Source organism: Molothrus ater, chromosome 11 (assembly GCF_012460135.2).
Source record: "Molothrus ater isolate BHLD 08-10-18 breed brown headed cowbird chromosome 11, BPBGC_Mater_1.1, whole genome shotgun sequence".
Classification (NCBI taxonomy): domain Eukaryota; kingdom Metazoa; phylum Chordata; class Aves; order Passeriformes; family Icteridae; genus Molothrus; species Molothrus ater.
The window spans coordinates 14,269,989-14,297,536 of record NC_050488.2 but is presented as its reverse complement, the minus strand read 5'-3'; the positions used below and the strand labels follow the sequence as shown (position 1 = coordinate 14,297,536).

The 27,548-nt window shown below is 44.9% G+C and overlaps 1 protein-coding gene across 1 annotated transcript in view; it reads right to left on the bottom strand.

Moving 5' to 3' along the window:
* SYNPR (synaptoporin) overlaps nt 1–27,548 on the bottom strand; it is a 99,201-nt gene that overhangs the window by 11,552 nt on the left and 60,101 nt on the right. The window contains exon 3 of the mRNA XM_036390929.2: nt 16,129–16,253. Within this exon, the coding sequence (XP_036246822.1) occupies nt 16,129–16,253 (125 nt within the window). The remainder of the gene's footprint in view (nt 1–16,128; nt 16,254–27,548) is intronic.

The following is a 27,548-nucleotide window of genomic DNA, read 5'->3' as shown; positions in this document are numbered from 1 at the left end:
AAATTCCTTGCATCAAATTGTCTGGTGCAGAGCTACCTGTGGCTGTTAGCCCATAGGGCTGCAAGCCACACAGTGCTTCTACATTAAGGCTTTTAAAATCAAGCTGCAGCAGAAATACACAACTTGGATCAAAGAAAAAGTCTGCATGTCCTGGTAACCTCAGCCCTAACTTTATACTCACGACTGTTTATCAGTGACTGAGCGAATAGATTTATAGTTCTGTCTGGAAGCTCCTGTGACAGATTTTTTCTGTAATAATTTTAATTTCTGATTCAGAAAAAGAAAGAGAATCCATGGAGGGGTCATTTTGACAGGTCCTGTTGCATGGCCCAGATTCACAGTGGGGACGTGGAGCCCAATGAGGGATCATGTTGTTCTGCCCTGCACAGGCTGAGTGAAGGGGACAAAGCCAGCAGCAATTAAAGAACTGATGATCTGGTGCTGAGAAAGGATTAGGCCTTCTGGGAGACATTCCTCTGCTCAAGGGCAATTAAAGTGTGCAACAGCAAGCCAATGGGAGCAGCAGCCATAACTATATTTGGCTAAATAAAAAGTTAATTCCCCAGATGAAAACAAAGTACCCACAGCAGAAATCACAAGATGGATTAATGGTCATTGGAGGATTGAATGACTTTTTGCTTTTGCTGGTCCTGATTAAATGTACCCAAACATGTAGGCAGAACCTTTTCATCAGTGGTTGATGAAAAACACCAGTTATTTGCCTCAGAGGTTTTATTCCCTGTCATTGTAGTAGTGGTGGGATGAAAACAAAAACCAAGTTTGCCCAGATTGCAGAGATGAACAGTGGCTGAATCACCTTTCCAGTGCAAAGCCAGCAAAGCCTGATGAAATCTGAACACATGAGAGAGATCCTAATGCCAGTGATCAGTTTCCTGACTTCGCTGGCTTTACAGCAGAGTTTTCTTCGCCTCCCCAGGAGCCCTGAAACACAGACTCACAACACGTGCTGCAAGTAGCAGCTCAAAGTCCTGTGCATACAAAAAAGGAAATAGCTTAGGGAATATTTCTACCAAGATTCAGACTTGGAGTTGCTGCCCACCCCTGCCCCTCTGACTGTCCACTGTCAACACAGCCCAGTCTCATCATCAACAACCACCAGCCTTTACAAAACATGGTAAAGGAACTGAAACCATTTTCATTTGCTAATCTCTGTTTTCCTGACTGCACCTTAGTTCTGAATCATAAGCCAGAAAAAAATGTTCATATATTAACACCCCACTTGTACCTTCCCAGCAGTGCTTTTGTGGTCAGGCACCTGTCAGGGATACGAGATCACAGAAACCCCCCTCCATCAAGTTATTTTTATTCACTTGCTTTTCCTTTTAGATTTCCTTGGTCTCTAAGAGGATGTGCAGTAATTGGTGCCTCTTGTGGCTACCTCACCTCTGTCAAAACAACCGAGATCTCTGTTGTGCAAAGGGCCCCAAAATAGACCATGATTCAGACCTGGGAAGAGGAGCTGTGACAGGCAAGAGGAGTGAGGGAGCCAAGCCCTGCGGTGCTTAGGGTGGATGCTGACTGTACATGATACATCTGAAAAGTTTCTTTAAGGCAGGGGAGGATCACTGACAGAAAATCCAGTTTCACTAATCAAAGCCTTTTTGATCTGGAATGGCATCTCCAAGAGAAAGCTCTGATTTCTTCCCCAGTGATGTTGCTGAGTCAGCCTTTCTGGGGGCAGGATAGCTTGGGGATGACTCACAAAACACTAATTGCCTCTGCCTCTCACTTTTGATACAATTCTACCTGTTCTGTCTTTTACTTCCTCTGACTTACTCTTCTTTCATCTTCTCTTATCTCTCTTTGTTTACACCCCACCTTTTCCTTCAAGTCACCCTTGGCCAGTGTCTTCCTTCTGCTGCTTTTCCAATTTCCAGCACCATCCCTCTATTCCACCTTTGACTCTCCATTTGCTAAACAAAATCAGGAGCCCCAAGAGTGACCCTTTGCAATCACACCCTTTGCACTTTGTTAACATTTCTTAGGCTGCATTAACAGGAACGATTTTCACTGATTGATGGGCAATGCAAATAAGGAACACAACAGTAATGAATTTACTTAATTAGGGAAAACTTTCTCCCTGTAAGTTCCTCCAGGGTTCTGTTTGTTTTTTTTTTTTTTGCCTTGTCCTGCACTGAGTATTGCTATTAATTCAGAAATAAAGCTCCTGACTTTGGAATGTGACCTTGCATCCCACACTCAGCAGAACTGCACTAAGGTCATCCTCGCTGCCCATTGTTACCAGCACCATCCTTTTGTTAACAGCATCTGCCATGGCCAAGCCGTCCAGGCCCAAATTCCCTCAGATTCACTTCAGTCTGAAGTAAGTCCACCAAAGCAGTCAAGTTTCACTGATGAAGTCACAGTAATTAAGGGCTTCTGAGGCTTCTTCCACCACTTGGCAAACTTTCCATTGCCGTGGGAAATATGACGACAAGACAGCTGTATTGTCTAGCTTGACAAGATCAAAGGAGGGCAGGAATGTTTTACAGTGAAAAAGGGGATTTTCACATTGTTCCACAGCAGCGAAGAGCAGTTACATTTTCAGATGCTAATTACCCTTGCTCTGAAAAGAATACATGAAGCCAGACACATCGAACAAAGCTACAGCTGTTACATGTGCATGGGGGAGCAAAAGTTGTGCTCTCTCCATGTGAACATGAAGTTCCCTTTTCTTCCTGAGCTTCCTCAGTACAATACTGAAGCCACAGCTTTCTTTTACTCATAGCCCTCCTTTTTTTTTTTTTCTTTTGAGCAGCTTGATTCCCCAGATGATCCTTGAGCATGAAAATTATCAGAGCCAACCTCCCCAAAGACCTGTCTCACTCCGCCAGCAGAAGGGTGAGTGATCTAATATTGTCTGATTCACTCCCTTCAACAATGCACACAGGGCTTAGCCTTGAAGCCAACAGAACACACAATTAACACAACAGTGTGCTCAAATGTTATTGATGAACCAGCACAGATTTCCTCTCATGGGCTTTAATTGGTGTGTGGATTAATAAATAGCAGATAAAGTTCTGCCTCCAAAAATTTTCAATGGGGGTTAGTGTTTCTCCATTCCTTTAGCAGGATCTAGTGAAAAACAGGCAAAAAAAAAAAAAAAAGCTCTGTTTTGGCAGGCTGTCCTATTTTCTGAAAATAGCATCTTGTAATCCACCCTCCAACTTGTCTACAACATGCTGGAATAAAATCTGCAACACCCACACACGTGCTTGCAAAAACCCAGAGATCCATTATCTTTTCACTGGGCTGTATTTCCCCCCAACTTGTTTCTGGAACTCTAACTGTCAATTGTCTTTATTGTCTGCAAATCCCTGAGAGAAATAAATCACTAGAAATGAGTTATTGCAGTAGTGCTTGTGGAGGGGTTTCTTGGGAAATGTTTATCTTGGCTGATAATCTCCAAAATGAGGGGGAAATGAAATTTCAAAATACAGTAGCGAAATGCTGACATGCACAGAGCCCCTCAGCAAGTCAAACTGCTCTGCCCAGGCACAAAAATGTGACAAGGGCTTACATCTTCCTTTCTCTGGGATACACAGTAAAGGAATTTCTTTTAGTTAGCCCTGGAAAAGCTGGAGTTCCATCATTTCAGAGGATTATGCTGGTGTGCTTGGACACCAGTGCCTCCAGCCAGCCAGTCCCTGGGCAGATGTACCTTTTGAGGCAGCAAATATGGATTTTTTTTGTAGGCTTAGTGGAAGAATACAAATAAATGGGAGCCTTTCCTCACACAACAGAGCTTATCATTCCTGTAAAACTTCTCTAGAGATATTTCCTACATTAAGAAAAACACTTTGAAAGTCATCTCTAATAGTCAGGTCAAAGCAGACATCTGTCTGCAAATGAAAAGTCTTTTCTTTAAGGTCACTGGGGTCCACTGACTCTTCCCACACTCTTCCAGCCTGCTCTTCTCACTGCAAAGAACACTTTCCCCAGAGCTGGGCATTCCAGAATGTTTGGCATTAAATCCTGGCTATCTGCAAGGCTGCTCACACAGCAAGGACCAGATTTCCTTCCAGGCTTCAGGAAGATGGATGGAGTGAGCTCTGCATTCTCATTCTCTTCCTCCTCCCAGATCTGCTCTTCAGGGACAAACTTCTGAGTGGGGGGACCCTGCAGCATCAAAACCATCACCCAGCGATTCCCATAGGATCTGAACCTTTGCACCCAGGCATCTGCTGAAGTTAGTGTCAGGAAGAAATCCTGTTAATACCACATTTGAACACCTTGAAGCTATTAATGCTGAAGTTCTCTCCAGCCCTTCAAAGTCAAATAGCTGAGATGTCATTCAAGCTCTGGACAACTGTGGGGATGAGATGGGGTTTGCCCCTCATCAGGACAGCAGCTACCTGGAGGTGACTGCTCCCTGGCTCTTTTGCACCTTGTGCTATTCTGGTAAAATCAGAGGTTTTTACCCTTTTGCTAACAATGACAAGACTGTTTCTCACCCCAAGCTGCTCTCCAACAGCTCTTTTCCTAATGAAGAAATTACCTTACTCAAGTATTCCCATCCCTTACCTTCACATTGCCCATCTGCCACGACACACACCTCAGTGCTGCCTGCACCTACCACAGCCTTTCAGAACTGAGATCTTTATCCATCCTTCCTAACTATCCCAGCAGTTTTCCACACCTCACTCTACCAGCTGCCCCAAAAACAATACCATTCCAGACTCCCCAGCACCCAAAGGTGCCTTCAGTACCCTCCTCCCCTACAGAGCAGCAGCACATTAATTTCCACCACATACCTGCCCCTAAAAATCTGTTCATTTTTATCTGGAGACAGAAAGCAAAATTAAAATTCACCATCTGACTCAGCAATCCAAGCCCGGTCTTTTGCTTCTTTCCTTTCTAGAAGACGAAGGAAAAGAGTTGGCTGATCAGAGTATTTGAAAATATTTCACTTTGAACTTCTGTCCGCCCAATAAATCCTCTCCATTTACTACCAAAAAATGAATTCCAAAGCCTACATCACTCTAGAATTATTCAAAACTACCAGTCATTTCACACAAATACATACATCATATTGCAAACATTTATTCCTAGCTCCTATCCTGGACATCTGAACATCCTAAAGATCTCCCCTTTGTCACAGCTGATTTTAGTGGCTTATACCCATCCAAATCCATGTCCAGAGCAGCATGACCAAAAAAAAAACCCCAGAAGTTGCTGCTGGGAAGCTAACCAGGAAACCTGCAGCAACCTACACTCTTTTCTGGTTTATGTCCAGTCAAAATAATTAAAAATATCTCCCTCCCAATACTTTCAATTTCCTAGCTTGCCAGGTTCCCAGCCCTGTCTAGCACATAGCTGTGCAGCAGGTGTTTGGCCAGCACTATTTCCCTACAGTTCTCCAGGCAAAGCTGCTGTCCCAGCACACCACAGTGTGTGCTGCCCTGGCACAGGGGCAATTCCCCCAGTGCAGGCAGCTCAGAGCAGGTTCACCACGACACCTACCCACAGCTGGGCACCTCATGGGTCCCTCTACCCCACATTTAATTTCTCCTGGTAAGACAGTGAGTCTGAGACCCTCTGAGGTGCTCAGGCCTCCAGGAAGAGAAGCTACACACCCCCTTTGAGGGTGGGTTCTGAAGGCACTGGAACAGGGACAGCACTGGTGGTGGGCAGAAGGCAGCAGTGCCATACCCCAGCTTGAGATCCCCTGCAGGACCCATTCCCAGTGATTGTGTGCAAAAAGCTCTAGGGAAACAGCCTGCACAACATTCCTGGGGGAAGGAACATCTGGAGTGGTGCCAGCCCTGGGAAGGAGCCTCCTCAGGCTGTGCACGTAGCAGGAGTGCAAACCCTACTACTCCATCGTAGCACCAAAAAGCCAACAAAAAGGCTCATTATAGAACACATGCTGCTGGGAGTGCTTGTTAAGCTGAGTGGGTGATCCCAACCCCACTTCCAAGCCTTTATCCAAGACCCAGATTTATCTCCCAAGATAATTTCACAGCTCTTCTCAGGAACACATGCTGTGCAAGCAGAGCACAGTGCTCACAGACATGCTCCACCAGTCTGCACAGCCCAGATACCTTCCCAGATTGGGCACTTGCATTCCTTGTGGTACACACTAGTGGCAATATACTCTGATTTCCCTTCACTGGGCTATTTTCTTGGGACAAACTGCTTTCTAGTCTCTGGGAAACTTTGCTACTATTTCTGAAGGAAGGTAACCCTTAATTATCTTTAAAAAAAGCCATCACGTTCATGGAGCAAGGCAAAATATAGGACCTGGAAATGCTACTGGCATACATTTACATCACCACATAAATAACTATCCACGTTTACCTGGTCCCATCATGATATCCTGGCTGAACCCATGGCTCTCATGTCCCTCCTGCTGCCCTCTCTTCTGGACAGACACAGGAAACAGCTCCCAAACTAAGAAACTCCTGTCAGAGCCAAACAAAAGCTTCCATTTGGAGAAAGATCTACAGAAATCTAAACACCTACAGATGAAACATGAGCAGTAGAAATCACAAAGAAAAGCCATTGAATATAATAAGACCATTCCTGAGAAGTGGATGTATCCAATCCCTGGGCAGTGTTTCTGCATGGAGCAGTGTGGGTCTGCTGATCTGCCATTCCTGCACCCCAACACATCCTGCAGCTGCTCACACCACCCCAGTTCACCTTCCCTTCCACCATCCAGTGGGCTATGAACTCCATGGAAAAGTATTCCAAATGCTTGGGCATCACCTGGTGTTCAGCCAGACCCACCTGAAAGCATAAATTCTTCACCCTGTGACAAGCATTACACACATTTTCATCCAGATCTACAGACCCTGAAAGCAGCAATTTCACCCCCCAGACCAACTGCTATAAATACAAGAGCTATTACAGGGGATGCAGCAACATTTACTCCTTTCTGCTGTATTTCAATATTACTTTGTATTTAACTATAATTTTTTCTCAAGTCTCTTGTCCTAATGTACCTAAAGAAATCAAATTGAGTTCTCTGGAGAGTTTTATGGGATGACTCCAATGAAACTCCCAGTCACAGTATGTACATTTGGAAGGATATGACAAATCCTTTCCTTGGGGAGCTGGTGGGCTGCAGCACAGGCTGAGCAGATTTGTGGGTCTGCTGTTGGACCTGCAGACAAATTGCCATCCCCTTCACACCTTGAATAGCCCAGGAGGTGTGAAACCACAGAGGACAGGCACTGAGTGGGGCTGTGCTGCATGGGCTTGGATGCACATCCTCTCCAGAGTCTACTGAATGAAAAATATTGCATTTATCTCCTGGAAAATAAATTAATGTAGAATCCAGGTGTGAGAGGAGACCAAAGACATCCCATGCACCCCATCTCCTACAGTCCTGGGGAAATCTTCAGGGCTCCTGCACATCAAATGCACATTTTGGAGAAGGAAAAAGGGGAAGGGCATGTGTTTGATTGTCCCCCAGCTGGGTCACCATGTGCCATACAGGGTGTGGGATCAAATGCCAAACAAAGCAAAGCCAAAGGGTGGCTGCTTTGGTTGCTTCTGTACTGACAGCATGAAAATGTGCAAAAATAAATTTGCAAGGGAAGTTCCCTAAATTCTGACTTTTAGAAAAAGCCTTTGTGGCAGGCACAGATAAAACACCATCACTGAACAATACTGCAGAGACTATTCATGAATACATATTAAAAATTCAAATGGTGAAAAAGCTGCAACAAATCCAAAATCAACTTCCACTTAGAGAACAAATTTGGCCTAAAGAATTAATGAAGAATTTTTCTGGCACTAAAACAGTGTTTAACATAAAATATAGCCTCTATGAAGAAAAATCAGCCAGTATGGAGCATCCAAATTCAGGAAAAATCCAATTTTCAAGTGCCAAAAGAAAAGCTCTGCAATTTGCAAAGTTTTAAGAAGCTGTTCTCCCTTATCTGCAGCAGACACCATCTCCAGAAATTTCCTACGTCTTTCCTTCCCCCTCCAGCTGCGTGCCCATGAGCTCTGTGTTCTTGCAAAGTTTGTACATGGACACCAAGACAAGAGCTGACCAGTCTGAAGAGCTGTGAGCCAAGACAAGCCTCCTCTATGGCCCCAGTTCAGCATTCAAAGATGTTTGTTCTGAGTTTTAAGGGATTAAAAGCTACAGAGCAGAAGCAGAACACTGATGACAGCAGCAACTGAGATGACCTCAACATCTGGAGAAGTCATCTTGTCTGCAGAGCTGCTGCCCCATCACAAAAATACTGCCTGGACCCATCAGCTTGTCCTTGGTTAACAACTGTCCTTGCAATTAAATGCACACTTCATGGCTTTACAAATCTTCCTCCCCTGACCTCCTCAAGCACTGAGTCCCTGCTGACAGCCCTGAATGAGCAGAGACTCTGCCATCCCTGGGCTGCAGCTTCTGGGCTGTTTACAAAACAGTTTGAGCCAGAAGCCAAGCTATTCAGACCAGCCATGAAATTGTGGGGATGGTGGGTGGTCTCTTGCTTTGACAACACAGTTGTGATGAGGACCACATGCACAGGGTCAGCCCCAAAGAGAAGCTGAAGATGTGGTTTTATCAGATTTCTGGTAAATCTGATTTCATCAGATTTCTATAGATCTCATGCAGGAACAAAGGGTGACTCCTGGTTCCTCACTTGCCTTTATCCACAGTTCCAAAAGTGCAAACTGGCAGTAATGACCATTCTTTGGCAATCTTGACGATTTCTACAAAGTGGCTTTTGAAGGCTGTAACTGGGGTCAGGAGGAGGCCCTCAAAACTAGAAAAGTCACAAAGTCATCCATATTTTTACCTGTTTTAATCAAACCAGCAGTAGTTCCATCAAACTCTGACAATAGGAATTACACTGTACACTGTACTCATGGACAGCTGTTACTGCAGACCACAGCTGTCCAAGTAAAAAAGCCCATTTTCTTCCATTTTCTCTTTTTCTAAAGACAGTACTTCACACTCAGTGTGGTCCTTGAAGACTTGTGGAAATTGGAGAACACTGATTTGCAGTTTTCAATTACTTCAGTAGTCTGTAGCCATGCACAAGCAAGCAAAAATCACATCAGGGCTCTGAACTATGGGATGCACTCTTTAATCACTAGAGCCAGTCATAAAAATGTGAAATATTCTTTCCTATTACAAACTATGTTCATTCAAAGCTGAAAAGAAAATCCTTATTCTGCAGACCTGGATCACCTCTTCCCCAGCCCAGGAGACAATCTAAGAGCAAACAGCTCTAACTAAAGCAACAGCTCATTGATCAGTGCTCAGTTTGGCTTTGCAAGCTCCATGTTCAGGCTGCTTCCAGACTTGCTTCAGTACAGAGACTTGACCAAGGTCTCTGATGCCTTCACTGCCAGGGAAGTGCTGGGGCCATACTTTAAATAGCTCACAAAGGTCTTGCATTCACGTCAGAATGGCAGAAAATCTTTTAACTGGCTTTCCATTGGGAGATTTTTGAAAAATTGAGCTGCAGTTTTCTGGATTGCCCTATAAATTACCAGAATGTAAGAATCACAACTGAGAAAAAAGGTCTATTTCCCAGTTAAAAATATATCTTAATGCTTCAGTTTGCATTGTTAAGTCATATAAAATATGCAGATACTTGGTGAAGGTGTCACAATTATAGATATTTGTAACCTGAAGTATTTGCTGAATTTTACCCAGCAGGATGCAACATTATCTTCCTCATTCACACAATTTCCTCTTTCCACTAACAGCAGAAGTTCTGGTTAGGCAAATTATTCATTAAGAGGTCAAAATCAGGTATAAAAAGCACTGCTGAGGTCAGAGTTTGAAACAGTTGTGAAAAATAATTAAAGCCATGACTGAGCCCTCAGTGCCCATCCTACACAGCCAGTTTATATAACAGGGATATTGGTGAAAATCTCCAGCTTAGCTGATGCATTACTGAACAGTTTTCCTCATCAGTTCAGCTGCTAACCCCAGATCTGTAGTGCCAGATGAGGCAGTCACAGTTTGGCAAGAAAAGGGACTGAACTAATGCAGCTTTCACTACTGCAGACCCAGAAGGGACCACACTGTGGCACAGCTCATGAACTCCATCCAATCGTCCCTGCAACTCCTGCTTGAGCAAAATCTGCTTCTCAGGAGCACCAAGTTTTGTTCAAAGAAGTTCCAGGGTGGAGATTTATGCCTTCATTAAGCTGGAATGGGCCATGCAAAGTTTAACCAGCACCTCTCACCTTCCCAGGAGCTCTGCCAAATCTGCCTGGGAACTGGGGCATCTGCACTTTGGCACAGCTCACACCTGAAGCCAGTGCACAGCTCCTGCTGCCCTGCTTCTGCTCCTGTCTATGCACAGGAGGTTCAGGAGACCACAGTTTGGTTTTGCAGAAGGGGCATCTTCTGTAAGGTGAAGATATCCAAAATAAAACACAAACCTTAAGGAGTTCAGCTGACTCTGTGACTTTATTCTTTCCTATCTCCAACCTCCCAAGAAGTCTGGGAGCAGAGCCCACCACAGCTGTCTGAAAGTCAGCACTGCAGGCAACTACTTAGTGGAAAGAATTTCTATTTATCAGCAGCTCTCAGTCTCCCAGCCATTACAGACATTCATAATCTTTCAGCCAGAATGTTTTTCACTGAATTCTGAAGAAAGATTTACAAATGGATGACAAAAAATAGAAGGATAGTACACACTGGAAGAGAAATGTGTTAACATTAGCAGAGGCCTTTTCCAAAGAAAGATAGATGCAAAGCTCAAAAACTTAGATGTTTTCTCCTTAGTTATCATTTGTAGCTTCTAAGTAGGCAATTTAGATCTGGCTGTCATATTTCAAATGGAAGACTACACTGCCCATAGCATGCAGATGAGGTGAACACTTTCAAGGGTGCTCAATGGGAATGTCTTTATTCAAATGAGATGCTTAAAGTGAATGAAAAGCTCCCATAAAACATAATTTCATTTTCCTTCAGAAGGAAGGACCACTTGAAGAGACAACTTTACTAGCACACTGAAAAGATACTAATAGGTGATTGAGAATAAAATGGAAAACATTTCTTTTGCTCACTGCTGTGATACAAAGATGTGCAAAGAATACTGCTGGTTTATATTTTCATCAGGGTCTCACGTTAGCACCACCAGGAAATCCTACTCTGTCCTTCTGGTAACTGTGGCTCAGTGCTCCTAACACCTCTGCACACACTTCACCTAACCACTGGCTTAGGTGAGAGTGTTTAAAGTTTAACAATGTCATCCTCCAGGTCAATACTTTCCAAGTAGCTTTCAGGATGAATGCCCCAAGAAAAGACAAGAGAAGCTCCAAATTATTTCCCATGCAGCATTTAACCTGGGGATAGACTCTGTATGTAGGCTTAAAGCATCCCCAAAAGCTACAGGCAAAGAGATTTTAGTCCAGGGTCTGCCTCAAGACTTAACTTAGGGGCTTGCATGGAGATGGTTTTCCCTCCCCCTTGCCCTGCAGGTCCAACCTGCACAACAGCTCTGCTCATGGGACTCCCACGAGGCACAGACCCCACCAGCACCACCCAGAGCCAGGCCCTGGCACAGCATTCCTGCCTGGAATGGACAGGGCACAACCACAAAGAGCAGCGATGGCCTCAGCACAGGGCACCTCTCCCAGCACATCATCACAAGAGCACTCTGAGGTGCACAGGTTCATTTAAATCAGTGGTTGAAAATGTTTCAGTGCAACTCTGCCAGTTGCAAGTAAAACATCAAGTTTGTGATAGGAATAATTATGTAGCAAAAAGTCTTCAGTACAGACTCAGTAAGTTAAGCAAACAAAAATACTTGCTTTTAGGAGGACTGGTGAAAAAGCATCTTAAAATAGTGAATATCAATAACAAGTATGTACCCAGTAGGTGTACTGTTCTACCACTTATTATCAAAGTGAGCCCAAGGAAAAACCAAGTACATGATAAAAATATTTCTGGGATCACAGAAAATAATAAACAAATAGGACCTTCACTAGGACTCTTATTACAGACAAAACATATTGCTTCAGGGCACTTGGATAAGTGACAAATCCAATCTGAAAGGGTGATGGACTGTGAGAGTAACAAATAATCCCAAGACACTGAATTTTTTTTCCACCCCCTCAAAGAATCATTGCCTGGGTGAGGGTCAATTTAATGAACATCCTAATGTGTGCCAAATTTGCAAGAGACTGCATCAAACACAGATCCTAATGGTAGAGACAAACTGCTACTGTAGGGCCAGAGAAATTGATTCCATATTTGAACTTGTCAAACTTCTAAAATGCATATACAGGTATCCAGAAGAATGGCTGATTTGTGCTTTAAAACATGAGGGAGGAAGAAACGTTCTGTGATAAAACTAGAATCAGGCCAAAATGAGAAAAAAACCTCAGGTGAATATTTAAAACATCTTTATAAATATCAGATTAGGCATGGAAGAGTCTGGCAAGCTCTGCAGAAGAGTATGGCAGAGCTCCAGGACACACTGTAGGAGGATATTAGGGTTTAGACTTCAGGTTAATTTCCACACTGCAGGGTGACTACAGGGTCATGGATGTGAGCTGCAGGAAGCTTAAATGAATCAGAGTAATGGAAAAGCATCCATCTCATCTGTTCCAGGAGAGATGGTGGAGCCAGATTTGGGGTCAATTCTGTCAGTACTGGGGGGACTCTTCAGTAGTTACTGCACCCCAGCAGCATGAGCTCAGAGCAGAAGCTCAGGTGGGAATGGCTCATCCTCCTCATGCTCCTGACACAGCCACCCTGCACAGGCAGGGCTTTTCTCCCAGGGATCCTATCCTGTCTCCCAGCAGGGCAGAAGCACCACTGCACCAGGTCACTCTGGTAGTGGCTAGTGATTAGTACACTTTTATGCTTTTCCTCACTTCCTCCTTTTCAAAGGGCAAATTAATCCAGGTCCAGAACTAACTAAGAAAGTGATTCCAGCAGAAATGAGAAGCAGAATCTTGTGAAAAACGTTTCTTTGGGTTTTCCTTTTGGTGCTCCACAATTTCCTGCTACCAGAGTTCCAACAGCAGTAAGACAACACAGGAGCCAAGCATAACTTCCATAAAGCCATAACTTTAAATAAAACCAAGAAAAAATTAATCTTAGTTTAAAGGTATGTTTCAAGACTTCCTATATAATTGTATTAATTATTTCTCTTGGACTAATTTTTATTTCTTGCTGGAGACTTTCGCAATTTGTAGGTTAGGGCTGAGAAAAATCTTAATAAGCAGGTGTGAAGATGCTCCTTTGTTTTGGGAGCATTTGGAGCTACCTGCTCTGGAGTGCAGTGCTGCTTCTGTGCATTCAAGACTGGCCTGGGGCCACACGAATCACCCCCACACCCCCCCAGCCCTGGTTTTGCCCTCCTGCATCCTCCTTGTCTTTAGCTCAGGTGATTGGCCCTGGAAGCATGAGGTAACAAGTGCAATGTCCGTCCTTTCAGTCTGGAAAACTCCATCCCCATTCTGATCTTCCTTTAATAGAAATGTTTTCACGTTCCTTTAATCTCATTTCCAAAACACCCAAGCCTTCCTGCTTTGCCCAGTTGTCCTGTTCAGCCTTACCACTTTGTTTACCAGCTTTAAGCTCTTGACATTTGTCATCTATTGGCCAAGGTCTAGCAGTTCATTTTTTGGGAGAAGAAAATAAAGCCTCAAATTCCCAGCAAGAGAAATGAAAGCAGCTGGTAGCATGACTTTCTTTGTTTCAAGTCATGCTGGAAGGTGCAGCTAATAAAAAAGCAGCACTCAGGTATTTTGACTGCTTCAGTGTCACTGCTGACAGCCCCAACAGCAGCGGAGTGTCAGATGCTCAGCAGTTTCTCTCCTTCCACCTACACCTCCCCCAGCTGACAGCCAATAATCAGGACTCTGAAGGCATTTGAAAGGAAAATGCCATGGGAAGATGGACCTGAATGCAAGACAACTAGTGGGAAATTCATCCTACCTAACAATGCCTACAAGCCCATGCAGGGAGATGATCCTCAGCCTGAGTCTTGATCAGAGCCTCAGCTTTTCTGAGCTGCCTTTTCCAAGCTTATTCACTGCTCTGAGATGTTACCTTTCCCAACTAACCTCACTTCTGTTTTTAGAGCACCCCATCTCCATTCTGTGGAGAAAAGCAAAAATAGCAAACACATGAGAAAGTCACAGGAATATTTAGATAAAACACTGAGATGACACCAAGTTCCAAAGTAGCAGATTTTCCAGGCACACATCTGCTGCCCCATATAATTTCCACATCTCTGGACACTTGCATATACCTCAGGCTTGCAAACAAAATCCCAAATTGCACAAAATCTGGGTATATTCATGCTTCTCCTGAAACAGCAGCTAAGTGTCATCTCCCCTCTCACCTGCACATTCCAGGTGTATTTGTACCAACTGCCCCACTGTACATACATCCCATCTGCGCATGCTGAGTTCAAGAGCCAGCTACAGCCTCAGCTGGATCCCTCCCACAAATAAACCCTGTTCTGCATCATCTCTGCAACATGCTGGAATGTTACATTACCCATCAATTACTTCCAGTTTTCCAATAAGCAAAACTGTGGGAAATTGCAGATCCAGCCACTTCCTTCTAGAAACAATGGTTGATGTGCCTGGTGAAACACCAGGAGACACTTCAGGGCTCCTTCTCTCTGTTTTATTAACTTTTAAAATAAAACACTATTTTATAATCATGCAAACTAAAAGCACCTCACTACAGGGTGTATTTGTAATGAATGTTGGAGAAATGACCTATTTGGAAGCGAATCAAATTACAAACTCACATACTCAATTTTCAGGATCTCTCCTACGCATGCTAAGCAGAAATGAAAGAAAATGTGGACATATTCAAGCCAAAAAATAAACATTTGTAATACCAGGAAGTGTGACTTTTTGGAGTAATAAATGTATGGCAAGCAAGAACAACATTTCAAGGAATCAAATTCAGTTCCCACTGTTTGGAATTTGCTGTATCTTAGAACATGTTAAAGAAATAGATGCTTTCAAGTCTGGTCTGTGCATAGCAATCATAAGCAAAACAGCATGTGATTTCCCAAGGAAGAAAACTGATTTTAGAGTCATAGTGTACTAGACTTGAGATTGAATTATGCATTCTTTTCTTAATCATCTCAGTTCCTTGAAGAAATCACTTATACAAAACTGAGTGGTTTCTGCAGTGGACTTGACATATCTAAAAAAAAAGACTGTAGATGCTCTTTTGAAGCAGGATCTTAAATGGCAAGAACATTATTTATATTAGTATATATTATTATATATATATGTATAACTACACTACAGTTTTCAGATGTACTTAAAAACATAAAAAACCTTATGAAAACTGTTTTCCTAAATCACTAGGTTTTAAAGCATTCAGACACCAAGAGATCCAAACAGGCAATTAATAAAATTTTCAAAAAACATTTCAAAATTATGGTTCAAGCTCATTTTGGCTTTTTGCTTCCCCGTCCCTTGGAGCAACCATTTCAGATCCTTGTTACTGCAGTGGATGGGAAACCTCTTTCATTTCCAGCTGAAGTTAGTGGGTACACTACAGTTTTTCATCTTGGGATGATTCCCTTGGAGCAGCTATTTCATATCCTTGCTACTGCAATGGATGGGAAACCTCTCTCATTTCCAGCTTAAGTTAATGGCTACAGCACAGTTTTTCATCTTGAGATGATTGTGGTGTTTCATTTTTCCTTGCCTCCCATTTTCCACTCCCCCAGCTTTCCTGGCCTCCACAGGGCTCTGGAATCTGACAATCATGAATTCTCTCCCGCTGAGCTCCCATTCCCAGCAGTTCCACGGCCCCATCCACACCAGGTGGATAGCCAAATGAGTAGCCAAACTCCTTCCTCCTGCACACCAGAGGAAAATTCTGGAGCCCCAGACTGGTTCTTGACTGAAATGTGCTGTAAGTGAAGGAGCCACCGTGCAGCTGGGCCAGCCCAGCCCCGAGAGGCAAAGCGCACGGCCGGGGTTACCTGAAGGGGTAGGCAAAGGCTATGTCGATGCTGAGGTCACTCTGGGACTGACCTGAAGGGGTAGGCAAAGGCTATGCCAATGCTGAGGTCACTCTGGGACTTACCTGAAGGGGTAGGCAAAGGCTATGTCGATGCTGAGGTCACTCTGGGACTTACCTGAAGGGGTAGGCAAAGGCTATGTCGATGCTGAGGTCACTCTGGGACTTACCTGAAGGGGTAGGCAAAGGCTATGTCGATGCTGAGGTCACTCTCAGACTTGTTTGCACAGTCCACACTGAGGCGCAGCTCTCCAGAGTACCCGCCGCATGTTGCAAATGCAAAGATTGCAAAAAGCTGTCAAAAACAAACAACATTTTTATTTCGTTTCATTTCAGCAACTGCCACAAGCAGATCTATGCAGCAGCTCTAGCTCAGCCCTAAACTGATCCCCCTCAGGTCAGGTTATCCATCACTCCTTGCATTTAAAGCACTGCCATACATTATTCCTGCACCCTTCCCAAAAGCACAGAGCCATGACACATGAAGCTCTGTTGCCACACAGACAGACCCATCACCATTTGTCCATGCCAGCCATCTCAGCCCTTCCCTCCTGTCTTGAACCCTATTTGGAATTCACAACCCAAGCAGTTATTTCAATCACCCCACTGACAGGTGAGATTGGACAAGAAGAGAGGGATGGATATTGACTGAACATAATGAGTAATTCTTAACCCATACAAGACACTGGCAGAAGCATTTCAAAGGTGCAACCAGCAGTAGCAATAGCAGACCCAGACAGCTCACACAGCCACCATCACATTATGTGGCAAAACACAGACCTGAGCTGCCCCTCTCCCACTTCATGTATGGCTTAGGAAAAACCCACAGTGTTTATTTTAATTACTTTTCCTAAATTACTGCCATAATCTAAAGTGGACACAGAGGTGAAATAAACTAACTGCAGAGCAGAAAGGAATTCCAGACTTTGGCTGGAGTCAGGCAAACTGGAAAGGAAAAAAGAGCTTAAGTGGTTCTGATGCAAACCTATAACACATGTTAATCTTCCAGGAGAAAAATAATGAAGGGGGGAGTATGTAGGAGGCATAGACACATCAGCTTTTATATCAAGGGTTCAAAGAAAGGAATTGGAAGCAGGCATAAGTATCTTCAAACATCACTGATGTAGGCTTCTTTGGAAGACCTCAAGTAGAAGTGGGGACAGTTTATTTATGCAGTTGTAACTTAAATTAAAGACAGGTTAGATTTTGTTGATTGCAGCACCATAGCCCTGAAGTACTCCATTAGTTTTAACAGAGTTACTGTGAGATCTACAGAAGGGCAGAGCAGGGAAATGGCAAGCAAATGCACAATCCCGGCCACAATTAAATAAGCTAAAATCAGAACCCAGAGGAAATAAAGAGTGCTCACATCTGGGAAAGAAGCCATGTTTTTGGACACTGAAAAATAATGCAGCAAGCAGATGTAATGGCAAAATAACAGTCTGAAAATATAATAAATAGAAAAACTAGATCTTTTCTTGCTGCACAAGGCTTTGTAAAACATGCCATTAATCTTAGTTCTCCCAATTTGCAGCATAAACAAAGCACCAAGTATCACCAGCCTCCTTGGAATTCAGCTTTGCATGTTCACCTATTCCCCAGAGAGTGACAGATTATAGGGGTGACACCTGAGCACTGGGGCAGGGAGACCCTCCCTGGGTGCAGAGTGATGTGCTGAGCATGATGGAGCACAGGGAGTAACAGGAGAATGATGCAAGTTTCCACCCTGCCACTCACTTCCAATGTGATCAGGGCATATCATACATGGAGGATAGATTTGCAAAGGTATTTAGGTACCTAATGACAAGAAAAGTTAATAAAAACTTTGATTGAATCAATTCTTGCTGAGCTCACTGCAAAGAAGAAAGCTCAACTTCACTATGAATTGACTTGTTAAATATGTGCCACAAAATAAATGTTTTCACTGCAACTTAAATAGTGCTCCTTCATCCTAAATGAGACACTTCCTCTGTACACACAAGAAGTTGCTGCCCTTACACGTAGCACAGCACTGAAAATCAGCATTAATCACCTCAGGTCAATTTGTGAAAACAAATATATTAAGGAGAACAGGAGAGAATGCTGACCTGCTTTTTGGCCTAATTAACAGAGTTGTAAATGAAAACGGTTTGCAAGTACATAGGCACAAAGATTAACAGTGATAAATAAGGAGGGAACTTGAAAGCCTGCAGTGTGAGACCTGCCATAAAGGAAGAGCCATCACCTCCCAGCCAACACTCTCAGCAAGGGGACAAGCAGAGGAAAGAGGTGCAACTGAAATGCATCTCCTTTAATCGTGCATTAGAAATCACCATAATGAGTGTCATCATGTTTTTTCACCAAGGGCACAGAGCCATGCCCAAAACCACAACTCAGGCTATTCCTTCCTTCCCAGGAAGTATCTCCTCCAGAATTCCCAGTTTTTCCTCTCCCCTACTGAGAGCATCCAGCCTTTACTTTAGCCCCACAACCAGCTCTCAACCAGAAGCTTTTCAGCAAACCCCTCCATGCACAACCCCCAGCTCCCAACCTTACCCAGCACACACTCTGCTCCAAGCACCAGGCAGCACCCACAGCTCAGGTGGGAAGAGAAAAAGGACCATGCTGCAGACTTTTCTACCAAACTTCAGCTGTGCCTCAGCCAGCTCAAGCCTGGCTCCCTGCTGTGGCTGGATCAGGTGATGGCTGGGATCACCCAGCTGCCAGCAATGTCCAGCCAGTCCCCACAGCTGAGGACACCAAGCACCTTTAGGAAGCATATTTACATCAAGGGAATGCAGAGTGAGGGCTGTAAATCAATGGTATTTCCCTGGTGTATCATGGTCAAGCAGCAGCATAATTCTTCTCCTCCTACCTCTGCATTTCCCCTTCTCCCCCACCCCAGTTGTGCTGCTTTATGTTGTCAGAGGAGTGCCCAGAGCAATAAGCCAAGAATTACTAGCTGGTTTTTGTGCACACAGTAATTCTGCGGCCATTTCAGGAATACTGTAAACACCACTGTATTTTATTAGAGCAGGATTTGTGTAAAAGGCAGTTGTAAACCCCATAATGGGAGCTTTATGGGCCAGACTCAATAAAGCCTCCATCTGCAAGATAATTTTATTGAATCGGGCTGCTCTGAAATTGAAAAGTTTATGGAGAAAGGGAAAGTGTTTCCCCATGTTCCTATTTAGTCTTTGCCTATAAATCCACACTCAGCACCAGGCCTATCTGCAAGTGTGCACACATATCCTGCTTCTCCCCTTCACATGAGATAAATCTCCCCATGCAGTTACCTCTGGTTATTCCATGGCTGCTGCCTGCCAAGGCTCAGGTCTGACAGCCAGTCCTGCAGCAGGAATGGGAGGAATGTGGTGCCACTGAGACAACAAATCCTTGCTGCCCTGGCTGTGCCAGGCTGCTCCTGCCCACAGGAGTGGGAGCAGGGCAAACCCTGCTTTCCCCTGTGCTCCCATCCCTCCTGCAGCTGCAGCTACTGCCTGGCCATTGTTATACACTGGGGAGGCTGGTGTCTTCACATGTGCCTGGACCCTTGCAGGGAAAGGGAAAATGTCCCCAGCCTGGATGAGTGCTCCACATTCCATGTGGGATAACACACCAAGCATGCCCCAAATTCTGTGTGTGCTCTGGAAGCAGTTACCAACCCACCCAGTGAGGCACAGACCAAAGGGGAGGGACAGCAAGGAACATTATTTGTGCTTCTCAGCATAGACTGGAGCAATGCACATCTCACATGTCCGGGCTAGCCTGGCTGGAAGATCATCCTTCCTCCTCACGCTCTCAGACACAACACTGGCAAGGCAATGAGTTTCTGTAAAGTGATTAACACCATTCCCAGATCCTGTTATGATGATATTCCCTCTTTGACCTCCAGCCTTGGCCTGGACTACAGGTATATTTTTGAAAAGAAGTATAATCCCACAATATAAATTAACCAACAGAAATTATGTTTATTATGGCACTCTGCAACAATAAACCAGCCTTCCCTGTCAAATAAGACAAGCATGTTTTAAAGACCAGTTGGCTCCTTAGCACTTTGAAAAAAAATAGCAGCGTAATACCCAGCACAGCACAACACTGCTTCTCACACCAGCTCAGGGCAGGGAAAGGTCCATCATGTGATTTATGGGACCACCTCCCTTCTTCTGCTGCCAGGTTTCAATGCAATGGCAGTGAATCCTGTCATTCAGCATTCAGGTGCTGTCATTTATCCAGGCTCAAGGCTGGCTCCTTCCTTTCCCAACCCAGCAGCCAGGGCCTTGGGGTGTGTGATGCCTTGAGGGAGCCCAAGTCCCAGCTGTGAATTAAACAGTTGGTGGTGCCTCAGCATGTGACCCTGGGCATCACTCATCCCACCATGGAAGGGAAAAACAGGATGATTTCATATCCCTTCTCCCTGTTTGGCTTTGTGACAATTCCCCTCAATGCCTGCTGAGCAACAGGCTCGCTCTGCACACCAGGGGAAGGCAGAACAGCTCCTGACAAGGCGAGTTGAAAGCCTTATGTGGAGCATGTTACAGCTGAAACATCCTGGTAGGAAGACAACACTGTCATTTAAAATTGATGAAACTTCCATATAAACCATTTGCTTTCTGTGGGAGCACATCTGCCCTGTGCAGCAGCCTGTGGCAACTTGCTGGCTGACAGGATGGAGCCGTGCTGGGGATGCACCCCAAAATTATCCCACTGCAAAGGAAAGGACCTGCTCTGCCTGAGGGCTCCTTGGTGGGTCCTCCAGGAGGGCAAGATCTTAAAAAGAAAGTGTTAGTCTTGCCTGGAGCTGTGGTGGCCAAAAACAGGCTGTGAGGGATGCAGTTCACTACGTGGTTTGGTCTCCAATGCTTTCTCTTGGCACCAAGGAAGGAAAATGGGAATGAACCTGCTGGATGCTTTCCCAAAGAGGTCCCCCCAGTCCTCTACTCCTGCCCTAACACTGGAGAGCCGAGGGGAACTCCTGACACTCTGAAAGAACAACCTGAAATATTCAAAATGCCTGCACTATTATTAGTCATTTTACATGTTCAGAGTGTTTTTAAAGCAGACCTGTTTTTCTGGCATCATTTCTGGATCTGAGACCTCCCTTTCTCCATACCACCATAACAGAGAGACTGCAAAACCTCTGCCAAATGTTCCATTGCCTTACACGTCCCACAGTGGCCAGGAGTGTGTGTGGAGAGAGGAGGGAGCTCATTGCTCTGGAGACGTCCCCCCGCAGCCGGCACCGTTCACCCAGCAGAGTGTCTCGTTAAACTGAGATCATTTATTTATAGGGCACAACCAGTAATTGAACATTATTATTAAGGCTGTAAAGGGAAGGGTTGAAGGCACTAAAGGACTGTACTGGAAACATTTACTGCAGAACTGATGGCCCAAAATATGTCACCAGTGAAGGATTAGGAAACACTCTCTCCTCTGGGTCTCTGCCTGTTTCTTTTTAAAAATCTGGCATTTTTCCTGCACGAATCTGAGCTGCAGACTTCCTGGAATCACTTCTCCTACATACAAGCCTTTGTGCACTGGAGATTATCAGATTATTGACTTTGGGATTCCTAATTATATCAACTTGACTGGTTGATGAATTGGAGGTGGAGAGCATTGCAACCAACGCAGTTCTTGGGGGGGGTGACAACTAGCTGGAGTCATTTTCCTTCAGCAACTACACAGGGAGAAAGCTGAAATACATTCTGCTCCTGCTGAGAAACAAACCCTAAAGCCACAGGTCACTGATTGCTGGGATTTAGTGTCCCCACCTTATAAATAAACAACAGCATTGCTAAGAATGCTCCTGTGCCAGCCCAGCCCAGGTCTGTGTGGAGTGAAAACCCCAGGGATGGGGGAGCAGCTCGAAGTTCAGGCATGAAGAGCCACGTATGCCATTATCCTCCACCTGGAGGAGACCAATCTGCTCCATGACTTCCCCACAGGGCTGTGGGGTCTTCATGGGGCCATCTACAGCAGAAAACCTCTGTCTGGCATTTTAGAGCACCCACAAAGAGCAGCCCTTGATGCCACCAGCTGATTGGAAAGACCTGACCCCAGAGCAGGCAGGAACCCCACAGCATCCTCTGTTTGAAGCACAACATATTCATTTAATGCTTAGCTTTTTTTAATGAAAAAAACCAAAACCCAACAACTTGATTTGATTCTTAATGGAAAGATTTATGGAAATGAAATTGGGGTATTTTTAGTGAGTAAAGATCATTTTATAATAACTTGGTTATACAATACTTTAATCCCAAGGAGACAATTTTCTCTCTTTTGCTTTGAAGAAAACCTTTATCTTTTCCATTCATCTTCCATTGATTATTCTAAAAATCCCATTTAGCTCCACCAAATAATGGTATGGTAGTCATTTCTCATTATATTTTAATAGAATAAAGCCCAACTGTATATGAGAGGATTAGATAGCCATTCGTTGGGGTAAAGAACACTGTTCCTCCAGATGGCCAGACAGAATCTGTGTAATGCCTTTCCTATTTATTAAGTTCAAAATGTAATGCAAGCTGTTTCATCCAGTATTTAATGGGTCAGCCACAAAGTTGAAAGCTAATGCTACGGTTGGCAGTATGCATGGAAGAGTTAACAGGCAGAAAACAGAGGCACATACAGAGCATCTCTTCTTGGACTCAGTGAAAAGCCTTGAAGTACACAAGAGGTACTTACACAAGTAACCTACAGAAGCACCTCTTACCATGAGTCAAAGGTTTGAGGTAAGCATTTACTAGCTCCCAAGGGTTTTTTAAATTTATTGTATAAATTGCTTTCAGCACATGGACATTGACACATTGGTGACCTGTCTTCCATGGAACAAAAGACACCAACAGGTGCTGCAAACAGGTTTAGGGGTACCTGGGGTAATTACTGGGTGAACATGGCTTCATTTGGGATGTATCACAGACATACCTGCAGCCCTATCCCCTCTGGCTGTAGAACAGCCTGGAAATTCTGTCTCTTCCTCTGCAGCTCCACAGCTTCCCCTTTGTGCCCTTTTCATTTAAGGACACGGGAGCACAAGTTGGACAGGCATGTTTGGATTTGTACATATAATCCCTGAATGACTCATGCTGTGACATATGTCACTGCAGCAGAGACGTGCTCCCTTTTGGGCCTGAGAGCTTTTCTAGTCCCAGACTTCCAGCAAAAATAAAAACCAAACAACCGTGGCAGTCTCTACCAGGATCCACACTGTGACAGTGCCCAGAGTCCTGGAGAGCAGCCACTCCCACTCTCTGTCCCCTTCCTCTTGTCTCATAAGCTGCTTTGGCACCAACCACATGTGACCACCACAGGCAAAACCATGGAAAGCCACGGTGAGGTACAAGAGAGCTTTTCTAACAGGTCAAGTCAATTCTCATTTTACTAACAGGCAATGTGCAACAACCCACCACTCAGGTTAATGCATAAATGTAACTCTGTTTCTGCTCCCTCCAGAAAACAACAGGTTTTGTGCAGACTTTACAGCCTGATTAGATGTGATTTATTGTGTAACAAGTGTAAACATTGTAAAATAAAACAGGTTGGACGGCTGCTCGCTTCCTCTTTTGCTTGGTGGGCTCAAAAGCATCTGGGCTTAAAATGGCCCATAATGTAATATAAATGCATACAGAGCAGCATCCAAGTTATTACTGAGCAGGATTTACTCCCTCTAATAACCACAGGGATTTACATTATGGCTGAGTGACATGCACACATGGGAAGCACTCTGTGAAGGGAAAGTGCTCCTGAATTTGATGTCTTTAAAGCCTGGCTGGCCAATCCAGGCACAGGGACTCAGCCACCGCCAAGGCTGCAGCAGACTGCAGCACTGGATGGCAGGGACCACACACCCAGCTCTCAAAGGCAGCATTGTGCTCAGTGTGCACAGCACCTGCCCTGGGCTGGGGCTGGGACAAGGCACCTCTCCCAGCCAGGGAGCCCAGCCCCATTCCCAGCTCTCCCAGCATCCCCACCAGGCACCGCTGTCCCTCGGCAACATTCCCTGATGGCTCCTGGAACTGCTCCCTCGCCTGATTTGTGCCTTTGTACTTCCCATTAGCTTCAGCTCCTTTCCCAGCACTGCTCCTGGACCTGGGCTCCTGAGGAGAATTTTCCTGCTCTGGTGACAGATGCACACAGTGGAACTGAGAGGCTGGAGCAGTCCTCTGACCAGGAAATGCTCTGGCAGCTGGGTCCCTGCAACCAAACCCTCCCTGGGTCAGCCCTGACGGAAAATGATTATTACAGGAAGGGCTCTTGTCCTTCAATCACGCTGTATTATTTATGACCTAATGATTGCCCATTGACTAGCAGGGATTAGGCATTCCTGAAGATGTTTCTGGGTGAATGAAAGGGCATTAACCTCATTATTATCACGTCCATGCTCATCAGAGGCCATTAGTAGCTTCCTCTCAGCTCCCTGGGCTCCAGTGTAACTCTCTGGTGTCATCTGCTGCCTGTCACCTGCTGTCCTACACGCCTGCCCTGGCACTGTCTCCAAACATGGGGCCCATTGCCTCATCTCAAACCAGTTTTGGATGGAAAAATCCACTGGAGCTGGCTTTGACCTCAACACCCACCTCTGTGCAAAAGGCTGGAATAAGAATTTGCTCCTGGCTAAATATCAGCCCACATGGTAAAAATAATTTATTTTTTAATAATTAAGATGATGGGCTATAAATGAACGTTTGCTTTGCTGAGCTCTGGGAATTCACAGAGAACATTTTGAGCAAGAAATTTTTTTAAAATTAAAACCTCCTTCTCCTCTTCTTTTCTGCCACTCCTCTTATACTCTGTCCCCAGAGATGGTATTGCTCTCCTTCCCACACTTAAACCATAAAAAAAGCAACATCTAAACACAACATATTTAGGAAATGCTAACAACATTGTCCTTATCTCAGTAGCTCTGAAACACTTCATCTGGACAGGTTAAGTTGTCCTGTTCCCCTGCATCCTCCTGTTCCTGTGCTGCTTCACACCTCTTGCCTGTTTTCTTTTTATTCACACCCCTTAATTTGTGTTCCATGAAATCTGTACCCATACCTCCTTCCAAACACAAAGAGAAAAAACTTTTCAAAAATCAGGTTCTTGCCTGAATGTTCTCCATTTCCTTCATGGTTCAAAATATTTAATTCTGAGACAACCAGTCATCCTTCCCTTTCTCTCAGCTGCCAGCAGCTGCTGCAAATCTTCTGTGCCACTTCTCAATGCACTTCAAATCCTCCCAGACCCCAGAAAAGAAACAGACACTTGTACAAAACCAATAATGCATCAATATGTTTTTGGATGTTGCAATCTTTACATCTGCACTGCTGGAGATGAATATCCAGCTTTTTTTTTTTTTTTAATCTATAGACTCTGGCCTGTGGAATAAAGCCAGGACCACTAAAATAAGGAAGCAGAGAAGACACAAGCAGAATGGAAAAAGCAATTGAACATGCTATAAACTTAGAATCAGGTGAAAGCTAATTATGGCCATGCTCAGTGAAAAGATAAGGACACAGTGAGGGAGATAGACTTATTAATTATTTGTGTTATGGTAGCACTTAGAAGCCCCAATCCTTTATCTGGGACTAGCTGTACTATACACTGCAAACACTTAGATGTATCTTTGGGTAGTGGTTCAGAGTTTTAAGGAAAATGTGCAAATGCTCTCTTCCTTTGCCTTCAGCAGCAGGTTTGTTAATGCTTTTAAAGGAACCTGAGTCCACCATCAGACTCATTCTGAACAGCTCACACGATGGTCTCATTGGTCAAATAACAGATAATTCAGCATGGAGGCAGGCTGCACTCTGGGCTGAACTGGGCAAACCCCAGGAAACCCCCAAAGTGGGCATGAGCTGCATCCACTGCCATCCACATCCCCTGGCACGGGGGACAGGATGCTCCCTGCTGCCAACAGAGACGTTTCATCCTCATTGACTCTGTGCAACTCCGATTGCTTTTCTAATTAAGATACATTTTATGGTAATCTACCAAGCCCCTTAGACTAAATCACTCACTTAATCTGTTGTTAGTGCCCATATGTTTACAGCTTTCCAGCCTGCTGCAGCATGTTTGCTTTGCCACGGTGCCGGGGAGCTTCGGTGACAGATGAGGCACAGCACAGCCCTTCAGGTGGCACAGGGCTCTGCCACCCACCCAGCCTGCGCGGGGACAGATGGACAGACAGCCCTGACACACACACAGCAGTTTGGAAAAGAGAGGGAAGGCACAGCACTGCAGATACCCCATGCTGATCACCTGTCTCTGTCTCTACAGATGAGCTTAGCACATCTTTCTCATTATCTTTTCTTTCCTCGCCTTTTTTTTTTTTTTTCTCCAAAATAAGAGATGGCACACGACAGGGGAGGACTGCTGAAGAGTTTCACAGTACTGTCACACCTCTGGCCTCAGAGCTCAGTTACCAAAGAGTTTCACTGCAGGTGCAAGGGCTCTTTGCAACCTTTTGGTCACATCTGCAAACTAAGGACAGGCAGAGGCAGACTCTCCATCTGCACTGGGCACTGAAGGAAATAAAGGCTGAGTGAGCTCCATGGTTCTACAGGGGGGTGTGTCCCCAGCCCCAGCCTCACCGGCAGCCCAGACACACCCAGGGGCCCTTCCAGCTTCTTCAGGGCTGGCACAGTGAGGAGCTCCTGTCCCCTGGGCTCCCCAGCCATCCTCCTCCTGTGCGCAGACACAGCTGCAGCGCTGGCAGGCAGCAGCTCCATCTCTTATCTCCCAGCAGGCTCCTGCTCTGGCTCTGCATGGGGGAGCAGGGATGCACTGAACAGAAACGTGGCCCTTCCCTGCTCCCAATCCATGGCACAGCTCCCAGATTCCTGCATCCCACAGTGGTACCTTCAAGCTCAGGAGGGACACAGAGACCCCAGCTCTGCTCAGACCAGCTGCTCAGCCCACCATGCAAAAACAAGCCAAATTCACAATGTTTGAAACTACTTGTGCTCAGCTTGCTGAGGGAAAGAGAGCCCACAAGCAAAATCAGGAATAACCAAACTCCAGGTTAGGTTGTTATCAACCATCTGATGTTCATGGAAAAATTCCCTGGAAAAAAGGGTCATATAATTCTACAGGAACTCTTAATCAAGAGCAACATGAAGAGTAAAGTACCACCTGCAATCACCAGCACTGACAGGCAGCTGCCACACAATATCAATACAAATACCTTTCCCCCTGTAGAGTTTCTATTGATCTGAACAGGATCAACAGAGGTGAGGAAAGTACTCATTACATCCAAGGACCTGGCTAAAAAGAGAGCATCAGACGTTCAGAAGGAGTCAGATATTTAAGAAACCAATTTTTTAAAGGGTTTATGGAATTTCTCTAGGAATTGTTTGAGCTGCTAGAGGAGCAGCCAGAAAGACAGGTCTCAAAGGAAATGAAGCTCCTGGGATCCAAACACCCCTAAAATAATATTTCAAACCCTGACACACCTCCTAGCAGGGGACAGTGATGTCTCCATCCCACTGGCACAAATCTCAAATTTTCAGTCCCAAGGCTTGCAAAGCACCATGCTGTGAACCTGTCCCTGCAGTTGCACCAAGCCTAGTTTGCACATCAGCCTGAAGACATCTTGCAGAGAGGGTATCACACTCCTGGGGAGGTGATGGAG